This window comes from Quercus robur, chromosome 5 (assembly GCF_932294415.1).
Source record: "Quercus robur chromosome 5, dhQueRobu3.1, whole genome shotgun sequence".
Classification (NCBI taxonomy): domain Eukaryota; kingdom Viridiplantae; phylum Streptophyta; class Magnoliopsida; order Fagales; family Fagaceae; genus Quercus; species Quercus robur.
In genome coordinates, this window is record NC_065538.1 from 55,109,901 (window position 1) to 55,130,828 (window position 20,928).

General features: G+C 31.6%; 2 protein-coding genes across 2 annotated transcripts; one reads left to right on the forward strand and one right to left on the reverse strand.

The window, feature by feature from the left end:
* Nucleotides 1-4,138: 4,138 nt before the first annotated feature.
* Nucleotides 4,139-16,357, forward strand: LOC126729116 (agamous-like MADS-box protein MADS1). Its single transcript, XM_050434824.1, has 9 exons — nt 4,139-4,327; nt 4,663-4,898; nt 9,645-9,726; nt 11,870-11,931; nt 12,024-12,123; nt 12,268-12,309; nt 15,549-15,590; nt 15,701-15,870; nt 16,091-16,357. Exons 2-9 carry the CDS (start codon nt 4,672-4,674, stop codon nt 16,092-16,094), a joined length of 729 nt encoding a protein of 242 aa, XP_050290781.1. The 5' UTR covers nt 4,139-4,327; nt 4,663-4,671; the 3' UTR covers nt 16,095-16,357.
* Nucleotides 16,358-17,259: 902 nt separating this feature from the next.
* Nucleotides 17,260-18,969, reverse strand: LOC126728386 (GDSL esterase/lipase At1g29670-like). Its single transcript, XM_050434216.1, has 5 exons — nt 18,720-18,969; nt 18,329-18,453; nt 17,914-18,159; nt 17,585-17,831; nt 17,260-17,474 (listed from the first exon to the last, which is right to left on the reverse strand). The coding sequence occupies exons 1-5, from the start codon at nt 18,967-18,969 to the stop codon at nt 17,260-17,262; spliced, it is 1,083 nt and encodes a 360-aa protein (XP_050290173.1).
* Nucleotides 18,970-20,928: the final 1,959 nt, after the last annotated feature.

Here is a 20,928-nt window from a genome sequence, read left to right on the forward strand (position 1 = left end):
GTGGCCTGGGTCGCGCGCTACCTGGATCGGGCGAGTGCGGCCAAGGTCGCGTGCTGCCTGGCCTGGGTCGCGTGCGGCCTGGGTTCTTCTCTTTTTGTTTTTTTTTTTTTTTTCTCTGGGTTCTTCTCTGATATGTTCTGGGTTCTTTTCTAATATTTATAAGGGTTATAAATCGAGTCTTAGAGACTTGATTTCCATGTGGTCGCCAAGTGGAAAATTATGCCACATTGGACGTGATTAGACCATGAAAATCGAGTCTCTGAGACTCGATTTATAGGCCAAAATCGAGTCTTATAGACTCGAGATGCTAGTAAATAATATAGTTTGAGATCCGGGACTACTAACTATATAGTTGGAAAATTATGGTTAGTTACCCATTTTCACCGTCCATTTCCCATCAATGAGTTTAGTCCACAGCTCAAGTGTGGCATTCTTTGGCGGGTGGCTTCTTGCATAGTCAGCACCATGAGATTGTACGAGCTTTTTATAAGCTTGATGCAACTTGTTGGAGCTGAAATTCAATAATCTTCCACATTTTGTATTTAATGTTTTCATTACCAAGTTGGAATCTCCTTGTAGCTCAAACTGATTCTGTAAAATGAAGTGTATATGTATTATAAAAATATTATTATATAAATTTAATATGCTTAGTGACAACAAAGACAAGTTAGACGTTATCAATGTAAATTTACTGCGATATTTTGAAGCACTACATCTCTAGTAGCAGCATCAACATTTTTCTAATTTTTCACGTTGTAACTGGACAAATTACTTCGCACTTATACGCCAATTTGATTGACAAGCTTGCACGCATTCTTCCCATCTAGTTGTGTAAGACATACCAACCAAAGTAAAAGAGAGAGTATGTGAGTGTGAAAAAGGTCAGCTAGAATTTTCTTAGTCTAACTAGGACTTGGTCAATATAACTTACCAAAGCAAGCCATCAACGTAACAAAACACCAATTTCATTAAAACACATCACTCACTAAATTTGTGATTCTCGATTAATCGAGTTGCTGTCAAACATCAATTGAAACCCATCTTTTGATTGGTGAAGAAGCAATTGAAAGGCTATCAAAACTACGATTTAGATCAATTGAGGAGCAATTGATTGGCAATAGAAATCTTTAGTAAAGTTTTCTTTAAGTTGCATCTTGGACTTTTAGTCATGAAATTTGATAGACATTAACAAACTCAATTTAGATTACAACATTATGGAATTTGCCAATTTAAAACCTAAATTTCTTCCGTTTTGGCAACTCTGTGAAAAAAAACCTATGGCTTTAGCTTTAATTTAATTACTCAACAACTATTTGATATCTATATTTGCTCGACATAATCATGGATTTGAAGTTGTAAGCTAGGATTTTTTCTCTAACTAGCTCTTCAAAGTCGGCCTATATAACCATATGAAGTATTTTATAATAGACTTCATTAAAACACGTCACTCATTAAATCCAAAATTCATCAAGCCGCTATCGAGAATCAGTTGAAACTTATTTTTTGATTGATCAAGATGCGATAGAAAGATTATCAAAATTTTGATTTTGATCCATCAAGGAGTGATCAAATGGCAGTCAAAATCTTTAGTAATACTAATAGTCTCCCTTGAATTGAATCTTGGACATTTTAGTTTTGAACATATAATTGACAGTGAAAACTCAATCCAAATTATGTCATAGAATTTACCAATCGAAAACTTAACAGTAGCTATAAGTTAGAGTAGCGGTTATGGCAACCGTTGGTATAGAAAAATCTATAGCAGCGGTTCTATAACTAGCTGCTAGAATCTCAAAAAATCTCCTGCTATATCTCATTTTTAAAAAATGATATACCTAGTCTATTGAAACCAAAAAAATAATCACTATTGAAAATTAGAAAATAACATCAATTTAAAAACTGCTACTATAACTCCTGCTTGTGTGCTATAGCGGCCATTTAAAAACTACTGCTATAGTTCCTATTTGTGAAATATATAAAAGTAGTTTTAATAACATGACTAATTGTTACCACTAAAATTACTAATGTCTACATTGTTAGCCATGTAAGATATAATTATGTAAAAGTATAAAATGAAATGAGTAACTTAGAGTGTTAGCGTTGGGGGTGTAAAACCCCCCAAATTGTTATTTTAGAACCACGTACACTCAAAATCAACTTTTTTTGGGTGTATATTGCTAAATATTTTGACACTTTGCTACAATAAGTTGTTACTGTTACAACTTACTCTAGCTTGGTGTTAAACTTAAAAATTATTATTTAATCTCTCTCTCTCTCTCTCTCTCTCTCTCTGACTATATATTCTATTTCACCTATCTCTCTCTCTGGCTGTGCATTTTGTGGCTTGCTGATGGGTCATGGGGTGGTGTGGTGGTGGTAGCATAGGTGTCGTGGGTTGTGGGTTTTGGTCGGTCATGTGGTGGTGCATTTTGGAAGTAAGAATGACGATGAGGAAGAGGGTGAAATTAATAAAAAAAAAAGAATATTATTTAGTGTGATGTGAAAAATAAGAAATGTGACATTGGATGAATTATAAAATGGAGTTAAAATAGGTTTTTTTTTTTTTTTATAGACCGACCTATGAAGACTCTAAGGGTATGTTTGGTATGTTATAATAGATCTTGTAATGGAATGGTTATTCATGTGTAATAACTATTCGGTTATTGGGCTGCATCCTTATTATAGGAAATAGTTATTTTTTTTTACCAATAGCTATTTCTTAAATAGTGGAATAACTATTCATTTTTAAAATGGTTGTAATAGTTATTCCATATTACATGTAAGAACTTTTAAAATTAATATATTTCTAAGAAATTCAAACTTTCAATATTCATCATCTTTCACAACTTTTTCATACATAACAATAACAACTAAACTTATGTATAGGAATTGTTATTCCATTACAACATCTATTATTCTTAATAATAAAAATTACTATTTCCAACACGATTCCCATTCTGTGTACAAAAGTTCCATAAATTATTACATTTTGAGTATTTGAGGTATAGAAATCTAACTTGTTAAATTTAAGAAACCAAAGTCTGACTTATCTTATATATTTTAGGGACCAAAAATATACTTTACCGAAGAATGAAGAAGAAAGAAATGAGTGACTAAAATTTACAAAATTAAACTTGCAAGCTTTTTTTAATTTTTTATTTCTTTTTATTTTACTTGTAAAAGAGCATTTAACTCCCATAACGACTCTCATTTATAAACCATCCTTCTTACTCTAGCTACTCCATATTTATGTGGACCATAAATACAGATGTTCCAAATATTATAATATTAAAATTATGTCTTTATACCACCACATATCCTTGGTGCGATGGTTATTTCACAAGTATAAGTGTTTGTGGGGTGTGAGGGGCAAGGGTCGAGGTTCAAATCTCCGAAAGAGAGCTTCACACATATATACATTTAAATTATATTAGAGTAGAATTTATATTTTATATATATAAAAAAAAATTATGTATTCATCAATTGTTGCCTACACCAAAATATCTTGCTTTGATGATAGAGAGCTATAAAGATGTCATATGTTGAAACTTTCTATTATAAAAAATTATATCTTCATTATACTAGGAAAATAAAAACAAAAAGAGAAGAATAATTTCATAAAAAGAAGAGAATATGGAGAGAAGAGGATCACTTATTTCTTTTACACTTATTCTGCTTCAATTTTTTAAATACAAATAAGTAAAAAACTATAGTAAAAAAGAAATTGAGATAACCCATTAGTTTGCTCATATTTTCCTCTGATGTTTATAAAGAAATTTTAACTATGCAGCATAGCCCAACGTCCCAATCAGATGTCCCTTTCATGTCACTATCTATCCCTCCCTTCTCCTAATGGTATCCACCATTCACATGAAATACACTTAAAACGAAAAAAAAAAAAAAAAAAAAAAAAAAAAAAAAAAAAGAAGAAGGAAAAAAGAAAAAGAAAAAAGAGAGAGACAATGCTTAAGAGTGATTCCCATCTTTAGCCTTGTATTTTTGTTCATCTCCAATACTTAACCAAAAACCAAAAAAGAGATACCCTCCCTCCTCAATTGAAAAAACAAAAAGCAAAAAACAAAAAAAAGACCCAATAAAATAGTAGAGCAAGTGGGAGACTTTTGTAAATTAGTTAAACTGAATGAAAGTACTTTTTTTTTTCTTTATAAATGGTTAAATACCCCATCTCTTAGACCAGCCTGATTCCATTTTCTGTATCTCTTCCTGTCCAGAATACATATTTTTTGGATAAGAAGAGAGAAAACCCAAGGAAGAAAACTCTTCTTCTTTCCTTAATTACTGTCTACTCCCTTTGTTTCATCACCAGGTTAGTCAGCAAAATTCTTAAACATAATCTGAAAAACCTTTTTCAAGTGCTTCACCTCCTTTCTGTCAATGAGCCCTTTTCACTTGAAACCCAGATTCAGCAACTAACACATTTCGTTTTAATGCCAAGAATTAATGAGAAAAGGAAATAAAAATTTGCAGCTCACAACATGTTGGAGTTGGAGAAGCTTAGCTATATTCTAATTATGCTTTCAAGTTTTTTCATTGCTTAATTTTCTTTTCCTTCAACTTGTTGTCAATCAAATATAGAGAAAATGGTCTTGCATATTAAGTGTTTTTTTGTAAATGAATTATTGATTTTTCTGCTTGATTCAGCTACCAACCATGGTGTATCCGAACCAATCCATGTCGCTCTCTCCCCAGAGAAAAATTGGTAGGGGAAAGATTGAAATCAAGCGGATCGAAAACACCACCAATCGGCAAGTCACCTTCTGTAAGAGACGCAATGGTCTGCTCAAAAAGGCCTATGAGTTGTCTGTTCTGTGTGATGCTGAGGTTGCACTAATCGTATTCTCTACCCGTGGCCGCCTTTACGAGTATGCTAACAACAGGTATAGCTTTGTTCATGTTCATCTTAATGTTTTCAAGACTTTTAGCCCCATTGCTTGTTGTTGTTAATCTTAATTTTTCAAAATTTATAAACTTTCAACTTCTTCTTTACCTTCCCTTCCAAGGGCCACTTTTTTAATGGTCAATTAGTCCTTGTTTTTCTTCTAAATTGTTGAAGTTTGAAAATATTAATTGGTGTTTTCTATTGAAGAAAGATTTTCCCTTCTGCAATAGATTTTTGGGTGAAGTAAAGCACAAGAACATAATCATTTTTATGGTGCAGGGCAGTTAAGATTGAGTTCTATATCTCTTTGTTTAACTAAGATTCAGTTTTCTTTCTTTCTTCTGCTTTGTTTTTTTACCCTCTATGTGCTTTATGGGTTTTCTTCCCTTTTTTTTCTTCTTATGATCATATTTTTTCTTCTTGGTCGGATAGATAGATAGATCTGGTGTAACAGATGGAAATAGAAGTATTATGGTTGTAAGTAGAAACAAGTAGTGATTTGGGAATGTATGCAGGCATGTGAGATCAGCTTCTTATCTTCCTCCATTGTTGTTAAATTTTCTGTTTCCTTTCTTTTTTTTCTTCTCTCTCTCTCTCTTTGATGTCATCTAATGAGGCTAAGAAGGCCTACAACAAAAGCTGTCACGTTCTCATTAGACCAATCCCTCCATCTCTCCTTGACACTTCCTTAATGGCACGTCAGTTTGACATCAAGATCACAAAGTACAATTGCAAAAAATAATAGTTATAATAATAATTGTCAAGTCCTTTCTAAAGACAAAAGAAAAAAAAAAAAAAGAAAAAGACCCAACTTAGGGTTTCAAACCCAGATGGGTGTTTCTCTTGAATTTTACTTGAAACTCACTTTTCTAACCAATCACAACTAAATCAGGTCACAGACACACACACACCCTAGTTAGGGTTTCCCTCACTAACCCTCAAGAAAAGATCCCCAAAATCTCAGTTGCACCACGTGCGAGATTTTTCTCACGGTCAAACATACCCAAATTAGGGTTTATTAGCAACTACATAGAGTAATCAACTTGTCCAAACACTCTAATGGGTAATCCATCCTTAAATCAAGAAAAAAAAGTCATCCAGAACCAATCAAAACAAGGGAGATAATGTTTCTTTTTTCCTCTATTTTAATTTATTCAGGAATTGGGATGTGGTGGTATTGTTAGGGTTTGAAAACTTTTGAGGACCAGACTAAGATTTGTCATAGTTGAAAGAATCTTTGGTCACGTCACACATCTTGGACCTCTGACAAAAGAGTTTATGTGTCATGATTCCTATTCTGGGTTCTCTTCATTTCATTCATCTGAATCCTCGGGTGTAAATTAATATATATATTTTCCTCTCTCTTGGGAATTTGTTTTCTTCTTAGATTTCACTTTCTAACTCTCTCTCATGGGGGGTAAAATTCTTTACCACAGCTGAAATAGCAAAGAGTACTCAGACAGAGTGAAATAGAGTTATAAACCAATGAGAATGCTTCATCTTGGGTAATCATAATGTCACTGTTTGGCACTATATACTGGGCTTTACATTTGCCCAAAGATCTTGCATAGATATATTTATGTAAGCTTTAGAAAGACAGTTTTTTTTTTTTTTTGGGAGAGAGAGAGAGAGAGAGAGAGAGAGTAAAGAAGGACTGGGCAGAGACAACGTACGACAAGTTTGAGCCAATGAGATAGTTCTGAGCACTTAGCTTGTTTCATGCAATGAGAAGCGGCTACTGATTGAATGGACGGCTTTGATGTGCTCAGATTTTCAGACTGAAGTGACTGATTTAATTATATCTTTTTTTTTACTTTTACTTTTTTTCATGTCCTTTTTTAAATACCAAAATTTAAAACTTTTGTGTGTAAAATTTCGAGGTGGGTAATAGAATGTGGTCTGAGGAGAATGTCCATTGTGTAATGGGTATTTGATACGTGGAAAAGATCTAGCCGTTGGTATGGTTTAGCCAATGGTATTGTAGGAGGTAGTGCCAGCATGGCAGAGACAGCCAATCAGCGGCTCGACGAAATTAAGGTATCGGCTAGCACATTGAAAATGGTGGCTCTTCTGAAATCTCAACTGTGATTTTTATGGGTTTGTTTATATTAATTTTAGACCTTTAAAAAAAATATATATATTATTTTATTATTATTTATTTATTTTACCATATCTATATCTACTCTAACGTTGTATTGCATCACATCATGTCACATTTAGTTACGACTCTGTCTGAATCAACTCTGACTCAAGAAAACTGAGATTTTGAATCATTCAATTGGTCTTTGTTCCAGGGGTTTCGTATTAGAATCAATTAACTGAGAAAGTTGGTTGATCTGACGGTTAATAATTCTTTATTTTACTTGCTACTATTAATCTGAGAGCTTAACAAGCTAACATTTGCTTTCGTGAAGACATCTGTATTTGGGGTCATACACTCACACGCATAGGTTATTATTATATTATTTTATTTTCCAATAATTATCTATCTATTATTAGAGTAAAATTTTCGAGTTTTTTCTTTAGGCTGTCAAGTATGCTATTTTATTATTATTAAGAATATTATATGTATAAAAGATATGCTATTGACTTATCATTGAATTATTTAATTTCAATGATACCCAAGAAAAAAAAAAAAAACTTATTTTAATGATACTTAGATTATAGTTGGGTATTTTTTCTTAAGAAGAATTATAATTGAGTAATTGATGTTTTATGCGAAGATTTTTGTAACTCAATTGATACATTTTATTAGTATCTGTAACGTAAACATCATGGATTTTTTTTTTTTTTTGTTTGATAAACATCATGGATTTAAATCCTCTATTCCTCAACTATCGAATTGTCACTAAGAGCTTTGTAGCTTATTAATTGGTTGACACCTTCTAGCATTTTCAATAAAGATATCCAAAATTCAAATCTCTTCTCCTCAATTGTAAGTGTAACTATCAAAGTATCTAAAAAAGGAGAGTAGTTGATGCTATGTTTAACATTAACGATGATCTTTTAGGGTATCAAAATATGAGTTAATTTATGTATGGTAACTTAGGTGTAGTACATTAGGACCCCAACTAAATTCAAGCACATTGGAATTGAATTTAATTATTTTTGAAAAAGATTATACTCTTTGTGTTTTATTGGTCAATGCAATCAGATATTTGAATTTAACATAAGAACTCAATGTAATGCATCTAAGATAAATGAGAAATTTATTAGGGTGCCTGGTATATCGATTAAAATTGGCATGTGCTTTTTCACTATTTTAGTGTTTATGCAAAACATAGTAACTGCATGTGTTAGTAATTTTTGTTCAAAATTCAATCTCATGGTGGTGGGTGACATAAAAACCTTTATGGTTTTTTTGTTGTTTTTGTTCAAATAAAATAAATTTCTGACTCAAAGAGAGAAAAAACTGTTATGTATATGGAAACTTCAAATTGAAAATTCTGGTTTTTATTAGGAATATACATGTCAAAAGATCAGATTTATACTTTTTTGTGTGGAAATATGTCTACTTCAATTTTAAATAAAAATTTGTTACATTCAAAAATATTTCTTAAAATAAAATTTTCTACTAATTTGTTTTTTGAAAATTTATTTATTTACTAATAAATATAATAAATACCTGTTCTACTATCATAATTCATAGCTGGTCCGGTTCTATGACAAGTGAAACACCAAGTTTAGTATAGATTAAGGTTTCACATGCTGTAAAACAATGGATAATGTAGATATTACTTTATGGCTAGAGATTTATAATAAATGGCACAGATCTCAAAGAAAAAAAAAGGGGCATAGATCAATAAGAACAGTCAAATTAATTATGTCATTTTGTTTCCAGATATGAAAAAAAAGGACCTAGTTTTTATTTTATTTATTTATTTTTTACCCAAGTGACAACTTAGGTAATCTGCTCCTTGAGGCTATGATTCCATTATCAGTAGAATAAAATGCTTAGGCTATTATTATTCTGAGGAATTCCACTTTCATTGCCCAATTCATATGATAATTCTGATATCTATAGGACAAGCAAAATATATAAACTAAATAGGCTGATATTGTTTTATAAATGAATAAAATTTCATTTTTATGATGCCTAACACAAGCCAAAGATATAAAGTAAATAAACTTTCATTGTCCAAACTCATTTGAAGTAACACATTTTTTTTTTTTTTTTTTTTTGGTTTGAGAAGGAAGTAACACATTTATTTTAAGAATTAACATCTAACAGTTATTACATATTTTTCCAGTTAAGAAAAATGGTGAAATTGTTACATAATACATAAATGTGCAAACAAGTACTAAACTTTGGATATTCCATGAATAGTGACTGTTAATAAAATCAAATAGATTGATGCATTTTGAATGTTTTAAAAATTGCAAAAGGATAAAATTGTGCAATTTAGGGTTTTTCTGCCATTGAGACCTTTTCTTTTATAATTCAATAGTTAGGGAGTAGAGATTTGAACATTGGACATCTCCTTAAAAACACCATGAGGTGCCAACTGACATGTTGAGGCACCACTTAAGCCAAAAGTTTAAGCCTAAACTTATGAGTTAAAGTCCAATTATATTATTTGAATTACTCTTATCATTTTTATTCAACATGGAACTTTTCTCACCCTCAAAAAAAAAAACATGGAACTTTTCTAATCAACTAATCATGCCATTCGCACGTGACTATTCCAATAAAATGTATATTGTATTTTTTTTTATAAACATTTTGTGAACATTATGATTGTAGTGTGAAATCAACCATTGAGAGGTACAAGAAGGCATGTGCAGATTCCTCCAATACTGGCTCTGTTGCTGAAGCCAACACTCAGGTACACCTTTTTCTTTATATTGCTCCAGGAAAACTCAAGTAATTTTTTTGGTTCTCACTGTCTAATTCTCCAAAGCAAAAGAAATTGAGTCTTTCATAAATGGACCATTATATTTGGAATCATATCCAAGGAATGGTGATCTAACAGTCACCAGACCAAGCATCATGGTCTTATTTAGATTTCTCCCACAGTCCAAGTTATGTGCTTGGTATTCTACATGATTGTTCTCTTTTGAACCTTATAAAAATAGTATAATGCAGTTATCAATCCATTACCTTGTCATTGGCATGATGATATATCTGTAGAATTAATTAACACAAGTCAAACCCCTCTCCCTTCATAGACACATATATGAACACTTATAAATTTGAAATTCTTATTCCTTTTTATTTTGTGAGCTTATATTTTCACATCAAGTTCATGCATCAATGCTATAATGCATGTCTTATCATGTAGCCAAAATATGGTAAAGTTCTACTTATCAAGAGTATAGTACAGAAAGATTATTGATACACTTGAGTTTTCCCCTAACCATATACCTATACAATCAAGGTTTTCAAAACCATATGTGGAAGCTGACATATATAGTTTTCAAGGTTATATTGGAATTATTTTCTAATATCTTCTTTTGTGCTGGTTTGTATTATATTGAAGAAACTTTGGTTTTGATCTTTGAACCTTGTTACTTTGCCCCCACTTCTTTTTGAAATTGAGTGATTCTTTTTCCTTGAAATTACTTTATAAATAGAGTAATTCAACTTGTAGTTAACTTTGATCATTATTTAATACAAGACCAAAAAAATCCTAGTGAGCCACAATTTGTTTAACTTTAAATTGATGGCCTTGAGGAAGGTTTTTGTTTTCTATAATTCGCTTAACTCTCTCTCTCTCTCCATGCCACAAAAATTATATAAATATTGTCCAACAAAAAAATTGAAAACAAATAGCTATTGAAATTGTTTTGCACAATGTAATGGTGATGATTAGCAAATGTACCTAAGTTTAATGCTCTAGAGGTTTGCCAAAGTAAGCTTTCATAGATAAAATGCGAGTTTAAGAAATCCTACTCTTTTAAAAGATAGGATAGAATGAATTTCACATGACCACAAAATATTTACCATCTTAAGATCTTTGGGGTAAAGGTACTGGAAACTAAAATTATACCTAGTGAGTCTTTACCAAATGCTTTCTCCGAGACAAATGAAGACTCTCAAGTGGGTTTGGAATTTCCTTAATTAAGAGGATATTAGTAACACCACAAACATAAAGAAATGATGCAAATGAAATATTAAAAAAAAAAAAACGAATTAAAGAAATTTATTTACACCACTTGAAGAAAATAATATAGTAAAATTCAAGAGTAATTTCAATCATATTCTTATTGAAGATAAGAGTTGAAACTAAGTTACTCAATTCCTAAAAAGGCTACATTACACTACTATAAAAGAAGAGACAGTTTATTGATTTTTCAATGATGTTATTCTATGTATTGCCCTCATCCTATAAACAAAGAGGTAATTGTAACCACTTCACAAGATGAAGGGAAGGAGGGGAAGTGAAGGGGAGTAAAGTAAAGTTGGCTAAAAATAAGCTAATTTTGGGTAAATCTACTATACTCTACTACTCTCCTTCCCTCTCCCTCAATCCAAACAGACCAATAGTTTTTTAACTTCTTAATAACCACATATCCTAGTACTTAGCCTTCTCTCCTTAAGTCTTACACAACATAATTACCAAGCTTATACATGTTATACTCCATTTAAATCATTTTATTTTATATTTATATTCTTTATATTTTTAGGGTGTAAATAACATGGAAGCTTACATTTTAGATGAGAAACTCTTATTGTTGAAGTTACATTACATGGGATGTAGACTTTTGTCTTAATATCAAGGCATTGTTTGGTCTTGAGATTTTTCTAAACATTTGTGCTTAGTACTGGAGGTAATCTTCTTTTGTTTTAATGAGAAATTGCCACATTATCCACTAACTAAATAAAATGTGGAGATTAAAACTCACAACCACTTGCCAATGTATATTTAAAACAATAGGAGATGTCCAATTAAAATTTTACTAGAAGTAAGCCAAACCCTATCTTAATGAGGTATTTTGATCCTAATGCTTAATGAACATGAATCTCAGTTCTACCAGCAAGAGTCTGCTAAACTGCGTGTGCAAATCGGAAATTTGCAGAATTCAAACAGGTAATCTAAAGATATTTTAGATAATCTCATTGTCCAGAATTATAATATTTCACTTGCATGCAACCTTTTCATTCTGACAATGTTATTTCCAGGCAAATGCTGGGTGAGTCTTTGAGCAATTTGACTGTAAAAGAGCTCAAGAACTTGGAGAATAAATTAGAGAGAGGAATTAGCAAAATTAGATCCAAAAAGGTATCTCTTCCATGTTTTCACTTACAAATATATGAATTTTTTTTTACTAATAACAAGTAACTGAATTTGTTTATTGCATTAGTTTAAGTCACCACTAACAATCAACTTCGCTTTTATTTCCTTTTTTCTTCTTATTGAATCCAGAATGAGCTCTTGTTTGCAGAAATTGAGTATATGCAGAAAAGGGTAACCACTCCTTCTCTTTGACCAATTCTTCTTTTTGAAGTTATCTACTCTCTATCTTAGTAGTACAAAATTTTTGAAGATGTTTGTTGAGGCTGGGAATACTAGCATAATGCTTATCTTTTAAGTAGGTCTGCCTGTTATATGTCTTAATAAATTTATATGATTGGTGTGAGGCAACAGATTTTCAATATAGTATTGACAGCCTCAATTGTTATTATCAATCAAGGATGTGCTACAATAAACGCATATTTTTTTTAAATATTAATGCATTTTACTAATGAAAAAAAAAAAAAAAAAGGAATTATGGAATATGTACCCATCTAATTGAGGTTGATTTGAGCTATTCACCTTAAAACAAACTGTTGGAGAAATTTCTAAAAAAATTGAACTAGATAAGAAATACTAAGGATGATTTACTGGAGCATCTTAAAAAGATTTAGGCATGAAATTTATTGCTGCAGCACTAACTACTAGTTAATACATTAGGGTTACAACTTCTACATGTTCTGAGCAATGGCAAATTGGCAATATTCTGACTTCTAAAATCCATAGTTATTTTATGAAAATGTTCGTATGTATAATTCTTTTGAGAATTACACACTCACAACCTTTCATAAACACAGACTAACCAAAATTCAACTCAACCCAAAACAAACTTTTAATACCAATACATCTAGTATTCTCATATGGACACAATAAATAAACTCAAACTCACACAAACTACCATGCACCTTACATATGTTTAGGATGTAATTCAGTTAATGTCAATTCTGCAGTAAAAATACTTCCCATCATTCATTTTTCTTACCTAATTTTGGACAACTCTACCTTAAAACCTTTTCCAATTTTTTTTCTTGATAAATAAAATATTTTCCACTTAATGAAGCATCAATACATAGTTTTTATAGTGCAGTATTGTAAGAGTGATTCTTGGAGGATAACAAATTTTACTACATAAACTTTTGAAACTAATATGTCACCAGTCACAAATTTTTTTGAAGGTGTCACCAACTACAAAATAGTAATTAAAATGTTTATTTATTATGTGTTGAAGCAGCATCAATCACATTCATTTTTACGTACTCTTTAAGTCTTTTAAGATAAATTTTGTAATAACTTTAGAATGTCTATATTATAAACATGGAATATCTCTATATTTTTTTGGTGAAAATATTTAGTGCATTGGATGTACCTCGTTCATCTCTTACATAAGGGTAAGTCTCACATATAGGTTTTGCAAATAAAACCCACCCTTAGTATATGGAATAATTTCTCATATTTTTGGTGCATAAATATGTTACAGCATAAAATAAGGGAGTACTAAATATGACTTTTCCCTAGGGATCAGCAGTTCTGCTACTCAAATTTCATGGTGTACTATAAGTCAGAAAATGAATCACAGAGCCATAGTGACGTAGGGACAGAATATATACTAGGTTACCAGCTAATCCACCCTACAGTAGCTCTGCTGAGTATCTCAACCAGACCATACATGAGCTTAAAATGAACTCTTACCATATTATATCTCCCAAAAAAAAAAAAAATCCCAATACTCATGTTCATCACAAAATTTTGGAACTTCCCAATAAGGATAAACAATAGTTTGGTTTAGTGCCTTCTAATTTCTATATATATTTTTATCATCTAATTTCTATATATCGTATTTGTATCCAATTAAAAGAATTTTTTTTTGGTAAAATACCATCCATTAGACAATTCTTTTTTACAAGAAATCCATTAGACAACTTGGATATTTTTTAATACCTCTTACTTATACCAGCCCTAGAACCTTTGCACTGGGACAGCAATATATGCTTGCTACCCAATATAGACAAACTTGGATCTTAAGATATTTCCCATGGTATATCCTAGAATAGAGTACTGCAGTTTTTGGGAAGTATGATACTTTTCACAAATTGAAGATGAATTGATTATGTAGAGTGAATTAATGGATTGGAGGAATTGATTACATTGATATGAAATTCAAAGTCAAAATATATATGTACTGAATTAATAGTTGATCTATTTTTCAAATTATGTAAATCCTATTATAAAAAATTGTGAATCCCTTGTAATGTGTGATCAACAATTGAATGAAAGATCCCATCAAAAACAAAGAGAAAAAAAAAAAAAAAAAACAATTGAATGAAAGATGACATAGGTCTTAGTGACTGAAACATGATAATCTCTTCTGTTCTCCAATTTTGATCATCTCAATATTATTATTCATAATATTTCAATTTTGACACAAGTTTCACCTTAGATTGAATGATTGTAAAAAGAATCAAGGTTGAATTATTTCAAATTATTACATGTGAAACTTCTCGCCATATAATTACACAATCATATCAAGTGCTTGACACCAGTGGATCACAATACTATCCCATATTTTAACAATATTTGTGAAAGTGATGTTTACAAAATTAGGGTGCTTAGTAGGGTCTTAGTACTTAGTGATTTAGTCAAATAATTTTTCCTCACACGTTTGTTTGGTTCTCTTCTGTTTCTGGAATATGAAAATTGGGAGACTATTGTAATTTGCAAGTTCTCAATTTGAATTTCTTTATTATTATTGTGGGAAATAAAACTTTTCCATCGTATACTTTCATAACATTTACAATGGTTCCATTCCCCAGCCCCGTCAAAAGATATTGTATCAAGGTAACTCGGAAAGGTCTAAATTGGGCGTTAAAAAAGACGAAAATTAAGTGTAGTTACGAAATTACATGCATTGGTTGAGATGAAAAACCCGTAATTTTTATCTAATTTGGATGATATTGGGTATTGTTAGATTTTTCTCAAATTTAGGTGTCAATCGGCCAAACTAATAGTTTGGAGGATGTTATAAATATGGTAAAAGTTCAGGGTGGAAATATATAATTTGTCATTTTACTATTTCAAGTTGCAATCAATTTCATTTTTGTTTGGATCAGTGAGTTTAGCTGCAAAATAAATGTCATCTTTGTGTGTAACTCTGTAATCTTATTTATTTTTATAATCTGATTGTTACAATAAGTAGGAGAGAGGTGATGCCAACTCTGGTACTTAGGCAATATCACTAATCGGCCATGCTCTTGACCCCTTATAATCTATTTTCATGTTTGCAAAATAGTAAATAAGCTCATTATAATTATTGAAGCTGTCTAGATTCACATATCTATTTATCTACTTATTCAAATTGCTTTTAGCTACTGAATGTTGCAGTTATAACATTCCCCATATTAAAATGTGCATTGCAGGAAGTTGAATTGCATAACAATAACCAGCTTCTCCGAGCAAAGGTTTCTCTCTCTCTCTCTCTTTCACTCTATATATATGTGTGTGTACGCACGCAAGTGCGTGTAGTAGACGAATAATAGTGACATGTATGTGAATTTTGTGGATGGTATAGATAGCCGAGAATGAGAGAAACCAGCAGAACTTGAATGTGATGCCAGCAGGAGGTGGGAACTATGAGTTCATGCAAACTCAGCAATATGATTCTCGAAACTTTTTTCAAGTAAATGCATTACAACCCAATCATCAGTACCCACGTGAAGACCAGATGTCTCTTCAATTAGTGTAAGAGTCTCACTCCAGATGTCTCTTCAATTAGTGCAATAACCTAATCGGTTGCTAGTCTAGATTTAAATACTTAGAAAGCTATAAGCATATATTTTTAAGGCTAACCTTACAAGATAAATCATTGACATATGCATCTGCTGATTATTCATGACTATAATGAATAAGATGATCTAATAAACATTTGTCTAATACATATTTTCTTACTATTTCTAAGCAGTTAATAAGCTTTAGGGCCTTGCAATATCAGCTGTTTTTATATTCCATGGAGAATATCAAATATGACATCAAGTGAAAGCTACAGGTATGTTGTCAAACGCTAAGCGGAGGGTACTATCCCTAGTATTGTGGCTTTGTAGACTGTCATAAGACTCCTAAGAATGCTATTTGAGATGGATCTGTGTTGTGTATGTTTATTCAAGCACTAAGAACTCTATTGCAGATACCACTAACATAATTATCATCATCAGTCTTATTTGATTTTTAAGTACTCTCTTTGTAGCATTAATTGATTTGCCAGTCTTCTGTACATAATCAACTTATTTGCACTGTCTCAGTTGATATAAATAGTTACAGTCAAATTCACCATATCACTGAAAGGTGTAAAGAATTGGGAAAAGTGATATGTAATTAGCTTCTCACTGTGTTTGAAAGTTTGGAAGAAAAATAATAAATGACAAGAGTAAGAGGGGAAGAGATGAGAGAGTAATTATTTATTAGATAAAAGTTAAATACAATTTCTTAAGTGTTGTATATTAGATTTCTCGATTAAATTCAATTAAATAATTCTATATAAAATACTATATAGGTCATGTCAAATATTGCCATCTCTTGGAAAAAGAAAGACAAGGTACAACTCATATAGCAATAACATCAATTTTTGGGTGCAAGAGTTGGTGGTTTTGTCTTTTTTGGAAGTGTATGGAGTGTCCTGTTAATATCTAGATCCCACCAACTTGGCGTGATATGTGCAAGGGCGGGCTGTGTCTAATAAGATAACAGCTAAATCTTAAAATTAAGATTTAAAAAAGTGTACGTAAGAAAAATACATACCTAAGAAATACAAATCATTTGTGCTATTTTTTTTATTCTACTTTATATTTTGTCAATCAAAACTATATATTTGTTTGACTCTCTCTAATTTAACAGTTCTCGTGTTTATGAAATACCATTTCGTTAAGATATTCTCCTATCCATATAGCAATCTTAAATATCAGAAGAGTAGGGCCACAATTGCATGGATGAACCTGAAATGCTGAAATTGCTTAATCAGAAAAATGCCATATACAACGTGAAAAATATGTCTAGCAGTTCCATTTGAGAAAAGTTATTAACCAAAAAATAAAAAATTTCTAATAAAGGATTAGACCAACGGCTGGGGCTCCTTGATTAAAGCTTAATTAGGTGACTAATATCCATCGGATAGGTATCAGTTTTCAAAAAATTCTGATATGATCTAGCTGCAGAGATTTTGTTAGCAGCTTCAGTAGGATGGAAAGAATCCCAGAATGTGTACTCACTCCTATTCTGGCATGGAGTTTTGGAACAAATACATCGCCCAATTTCATCAACTGGACAACACCCAACATTTGCAACCTTGAAACCTGAAATGCACAAATCACATAATATACTATTACTAAAAATATTTGTTCAAAAATCAATAATCTATATATAGAGAGAGAGGAAAAATAGGACGAAGTTTGAGAAATCATACCAGCAAGGGATGGATCCCCTGATCCAATCCCCAAAATATCCACATATATAAATTTTGCATCAGTTAATTCCTTATTCAGTTGATCCACAAGTGATACAAGCTTCTTGTTAAAGAGTTGGGCATCTAAGTTAATCGTATCCACGCACAAAGAACCATTTGTGCCATGTGATGTAATTGCAAATGGAGTGCAGCCTATTGGTCCTACTCCAAATATTGCAACCTTCCTTGCTCCATAACTGTGCAAAGTCTATGAAAAAAAAAAATTCAAACTTGGTTCGAGTATGTGTAGGGGAATAGAACAAGAAACATGCTGCACCAACGCTACTAACCTTGATTTGGTTACCATATTGCGTAATAAGAGCTTCAGCGTATTGCTCTGAATTATAGTTCTGGCTTGTGGAGTAATTTTGGGGCATGTAGTAGTTGTTAATGTAGTCATTACTTCCCATTCCAACATAATATAAGCATTTATTTAGGTGCTGAGTGGCTGAATCTTTACTTCCTAGACTTTCAGTAATGCGAGAAAATGTTATTCGGTGATTCACCAACTGTTTATTCAAGCTGATCCGAACACCCTGCATGGCGGCCGGAGAAGTTTATGTCATGTATTGATCGCTTGTGATGTGTTAATTTATACAAAAGCATATAGATATGCGTAAAACTAGTACTGCAAGTACAAGTGCAGAATTTAAGCAACCAAATACGAATTCAAAGATGAAGAAGTTAATTGACAATGTAAATTACCAAGTGACTCCCACTTTCTTCACGAATTCCAGCTGCGGCAGATGCATAATTCACACCTAAGAGTATGTCCGAGCTAGCAAGATTTGCAAAGGGTGGAATGTACTTGTCGAAGCCCAAAATTTGAGCTGCAGAGAGAATTTACAATTAACATGCTGAAAATGAAGAAGCTCATGTCGTGGCTACCGTGATCAAATGAATGTTTCAACCAACCAAAAAAAGAAAAAAAAAACTTGTTGATGCACAGATTATCATTATGTCAACCTTAACATGCATTCAGATAAATAGTACATATGTTTTCTCTAGTATATGTTTGAAATACGCATAGATTTCAAGACACGAATTTACAGATCATGTTTATATATATGGGAGGGACTTATCTCTATCAAATTACCTAATATGTCAACCATGGTTAGGCCATTGCTAAATCTTCCTGTGGGCCCTTGAGGAAGGTCAATACCATATGGGGGGTAATTAGATACAGCCTTTGTTGGAAGCCCGTTATTATTGCCATTATCCACTAGGGAGTCTCCGAAAATGAAAAAACAAGGTACTTGGGGCACTGCTTGAATATGAAGTTGCACGTTTGATGAAACCACCAGAAAAGAAAGTAACAACAGCCATATTTTTAACTCAGCCAACATTGTGAAAGAAAACAAAGAAAGGAAAATGTGAAAGTAGGAACGTCGAGAAAAAGTTGAAGAATGTGAGATGAATATGTGAGAAAGTTAAAAGCAAGTAGGATGAAAAATGTGTAGCAGCAAAACAAGTATATATAGGCAAAAAGGGAATGAAGGCGGGTGATACAACCATTCGAATACGATTGTGCGATTCCAATGGGCACCTGAGGTTGACAATTTTGATGTAGGAAATGATTGATTTACCACTTATACTAGAAAAATTAGGAGCCATTTGAGGCTGAAAATGCGCATCTTCTTGTTAAAATAGTAACAACCTTTTTTTCTTTTCATAACTTTGCTATGTGGCGACTCATGAATGATGAAATCATGTACCAACTATCTTATTTTCACCCCTCATGAGTTGCGATGTAGCAAAATTGTGGTAAAGTTATGGAAAAGTTTGTAGCATTAGAAAAAAAAAAATGCTTCTAAATTCTAATTATGTCTTGGGAACAATTACACTTATAAAAAATAGTATGCCATACTCAACATGTTTGGTGCACTATAATAGTGATTACCGGGAAATAAAAATAGGTATTACAAAAACTATAAGAAATTGTAATTGAATAGTATTCCTTCTACATTTGTGTGGTGACAAGTGATTACACGATAATAGAATCTTATGTTTGTAATTAGGAGCGTGCATAAGTCGAGTTAGGTTGGATTAGGAATATTTTTCAACCCAACATGACCTCCTTAGACCTTAGTTTGAGATATCTCCAAATCAAATAACCAATCCAACTCATCGTAGCTGTAAAAACCAACCCAACCATGGATAACACAAGACAAATTGAGTTGCCATAGAGCTCAGATCACAATATTGAGTGGGGTTGTCTAGTTTGCAATCTTCTTTGAAAATGATTGAGTTTTCACTAAGATATTTAAAATCACTAGTCGCAAACTTACGCGTTGCGTGTGATAATTTTTTAGATAAAATTCTATTTTAGTCCCTAAATTTTATAAATAGTTTTTTTTTAAAAAAAAAAACCATTATCATATATTTACTGGTTGATGATTTGCATAACATAGACATTAAATAAGAGGTAAAACTGTTCATTAGATTTTTTTAAGTCATAGTATATCAAGATTATGATTATATATATATATAAGGTTAAATGAAATGTCAAAAAATGAGATTATAAAATTTTTCAACTTTATTTCTAATATAATTTCTAAATTACTGAAGAACATCTCATTTTTAGTTATGATAGAAAATATAATTTCCCTAGTTAGAGTTTGATTAGTTTTAAGTTTAAAATTTATATTATTGTATTTAATTTTTTATTATTGATTTAATTAAGTAATGTAATGGTTGATTTTATTGCACTATAAAGTTTTCAATGTCCTCTATATAGTTATCTCTATTTTATTTCTTACTCCTCCTAACCACTTTTTTATTTTCCAAATAACTGTTTCTAATTGATGTTTGATTTCATTTCTTTTTTTCTTCCTTCATTTATTCTATATTACTTTGTATGTTCCCTCACTAGTTGTAATTTTTATGGTTATCAATAAGAAATAGATATAATTGATGACTTATAGTTGTTTGGCCTCCGTTTCTTCATTTGAAGCTCCGTTTCTTATGGTTATCAATAAGAAATAGTTGTTTGGCCTCCGTTTCTTCATTTGAAGCTCCGAAATTGGACAATTGGCACATTCTTCATTGTGGTTTCTTCAAAGGCATTCTTCAAGGCATCTCCAAGTGATCTTTTCATGCTTATCCAACCTCAAGCCTTCATCAAGCTTCCGCCTTGAGTTTGAGGGAGGGTGTTAGAGATATATATTAGACATATTAGCCCAATGTAATAGGCCCAAGCCCATTCCTGCTTGTACTAGTAGTCTAGGGTTTAGTCGCCTATATATACTCATGTTAGGGTTCATTGTAACACATGCAGGAGGTTATTGTACTACACTCTTATACAA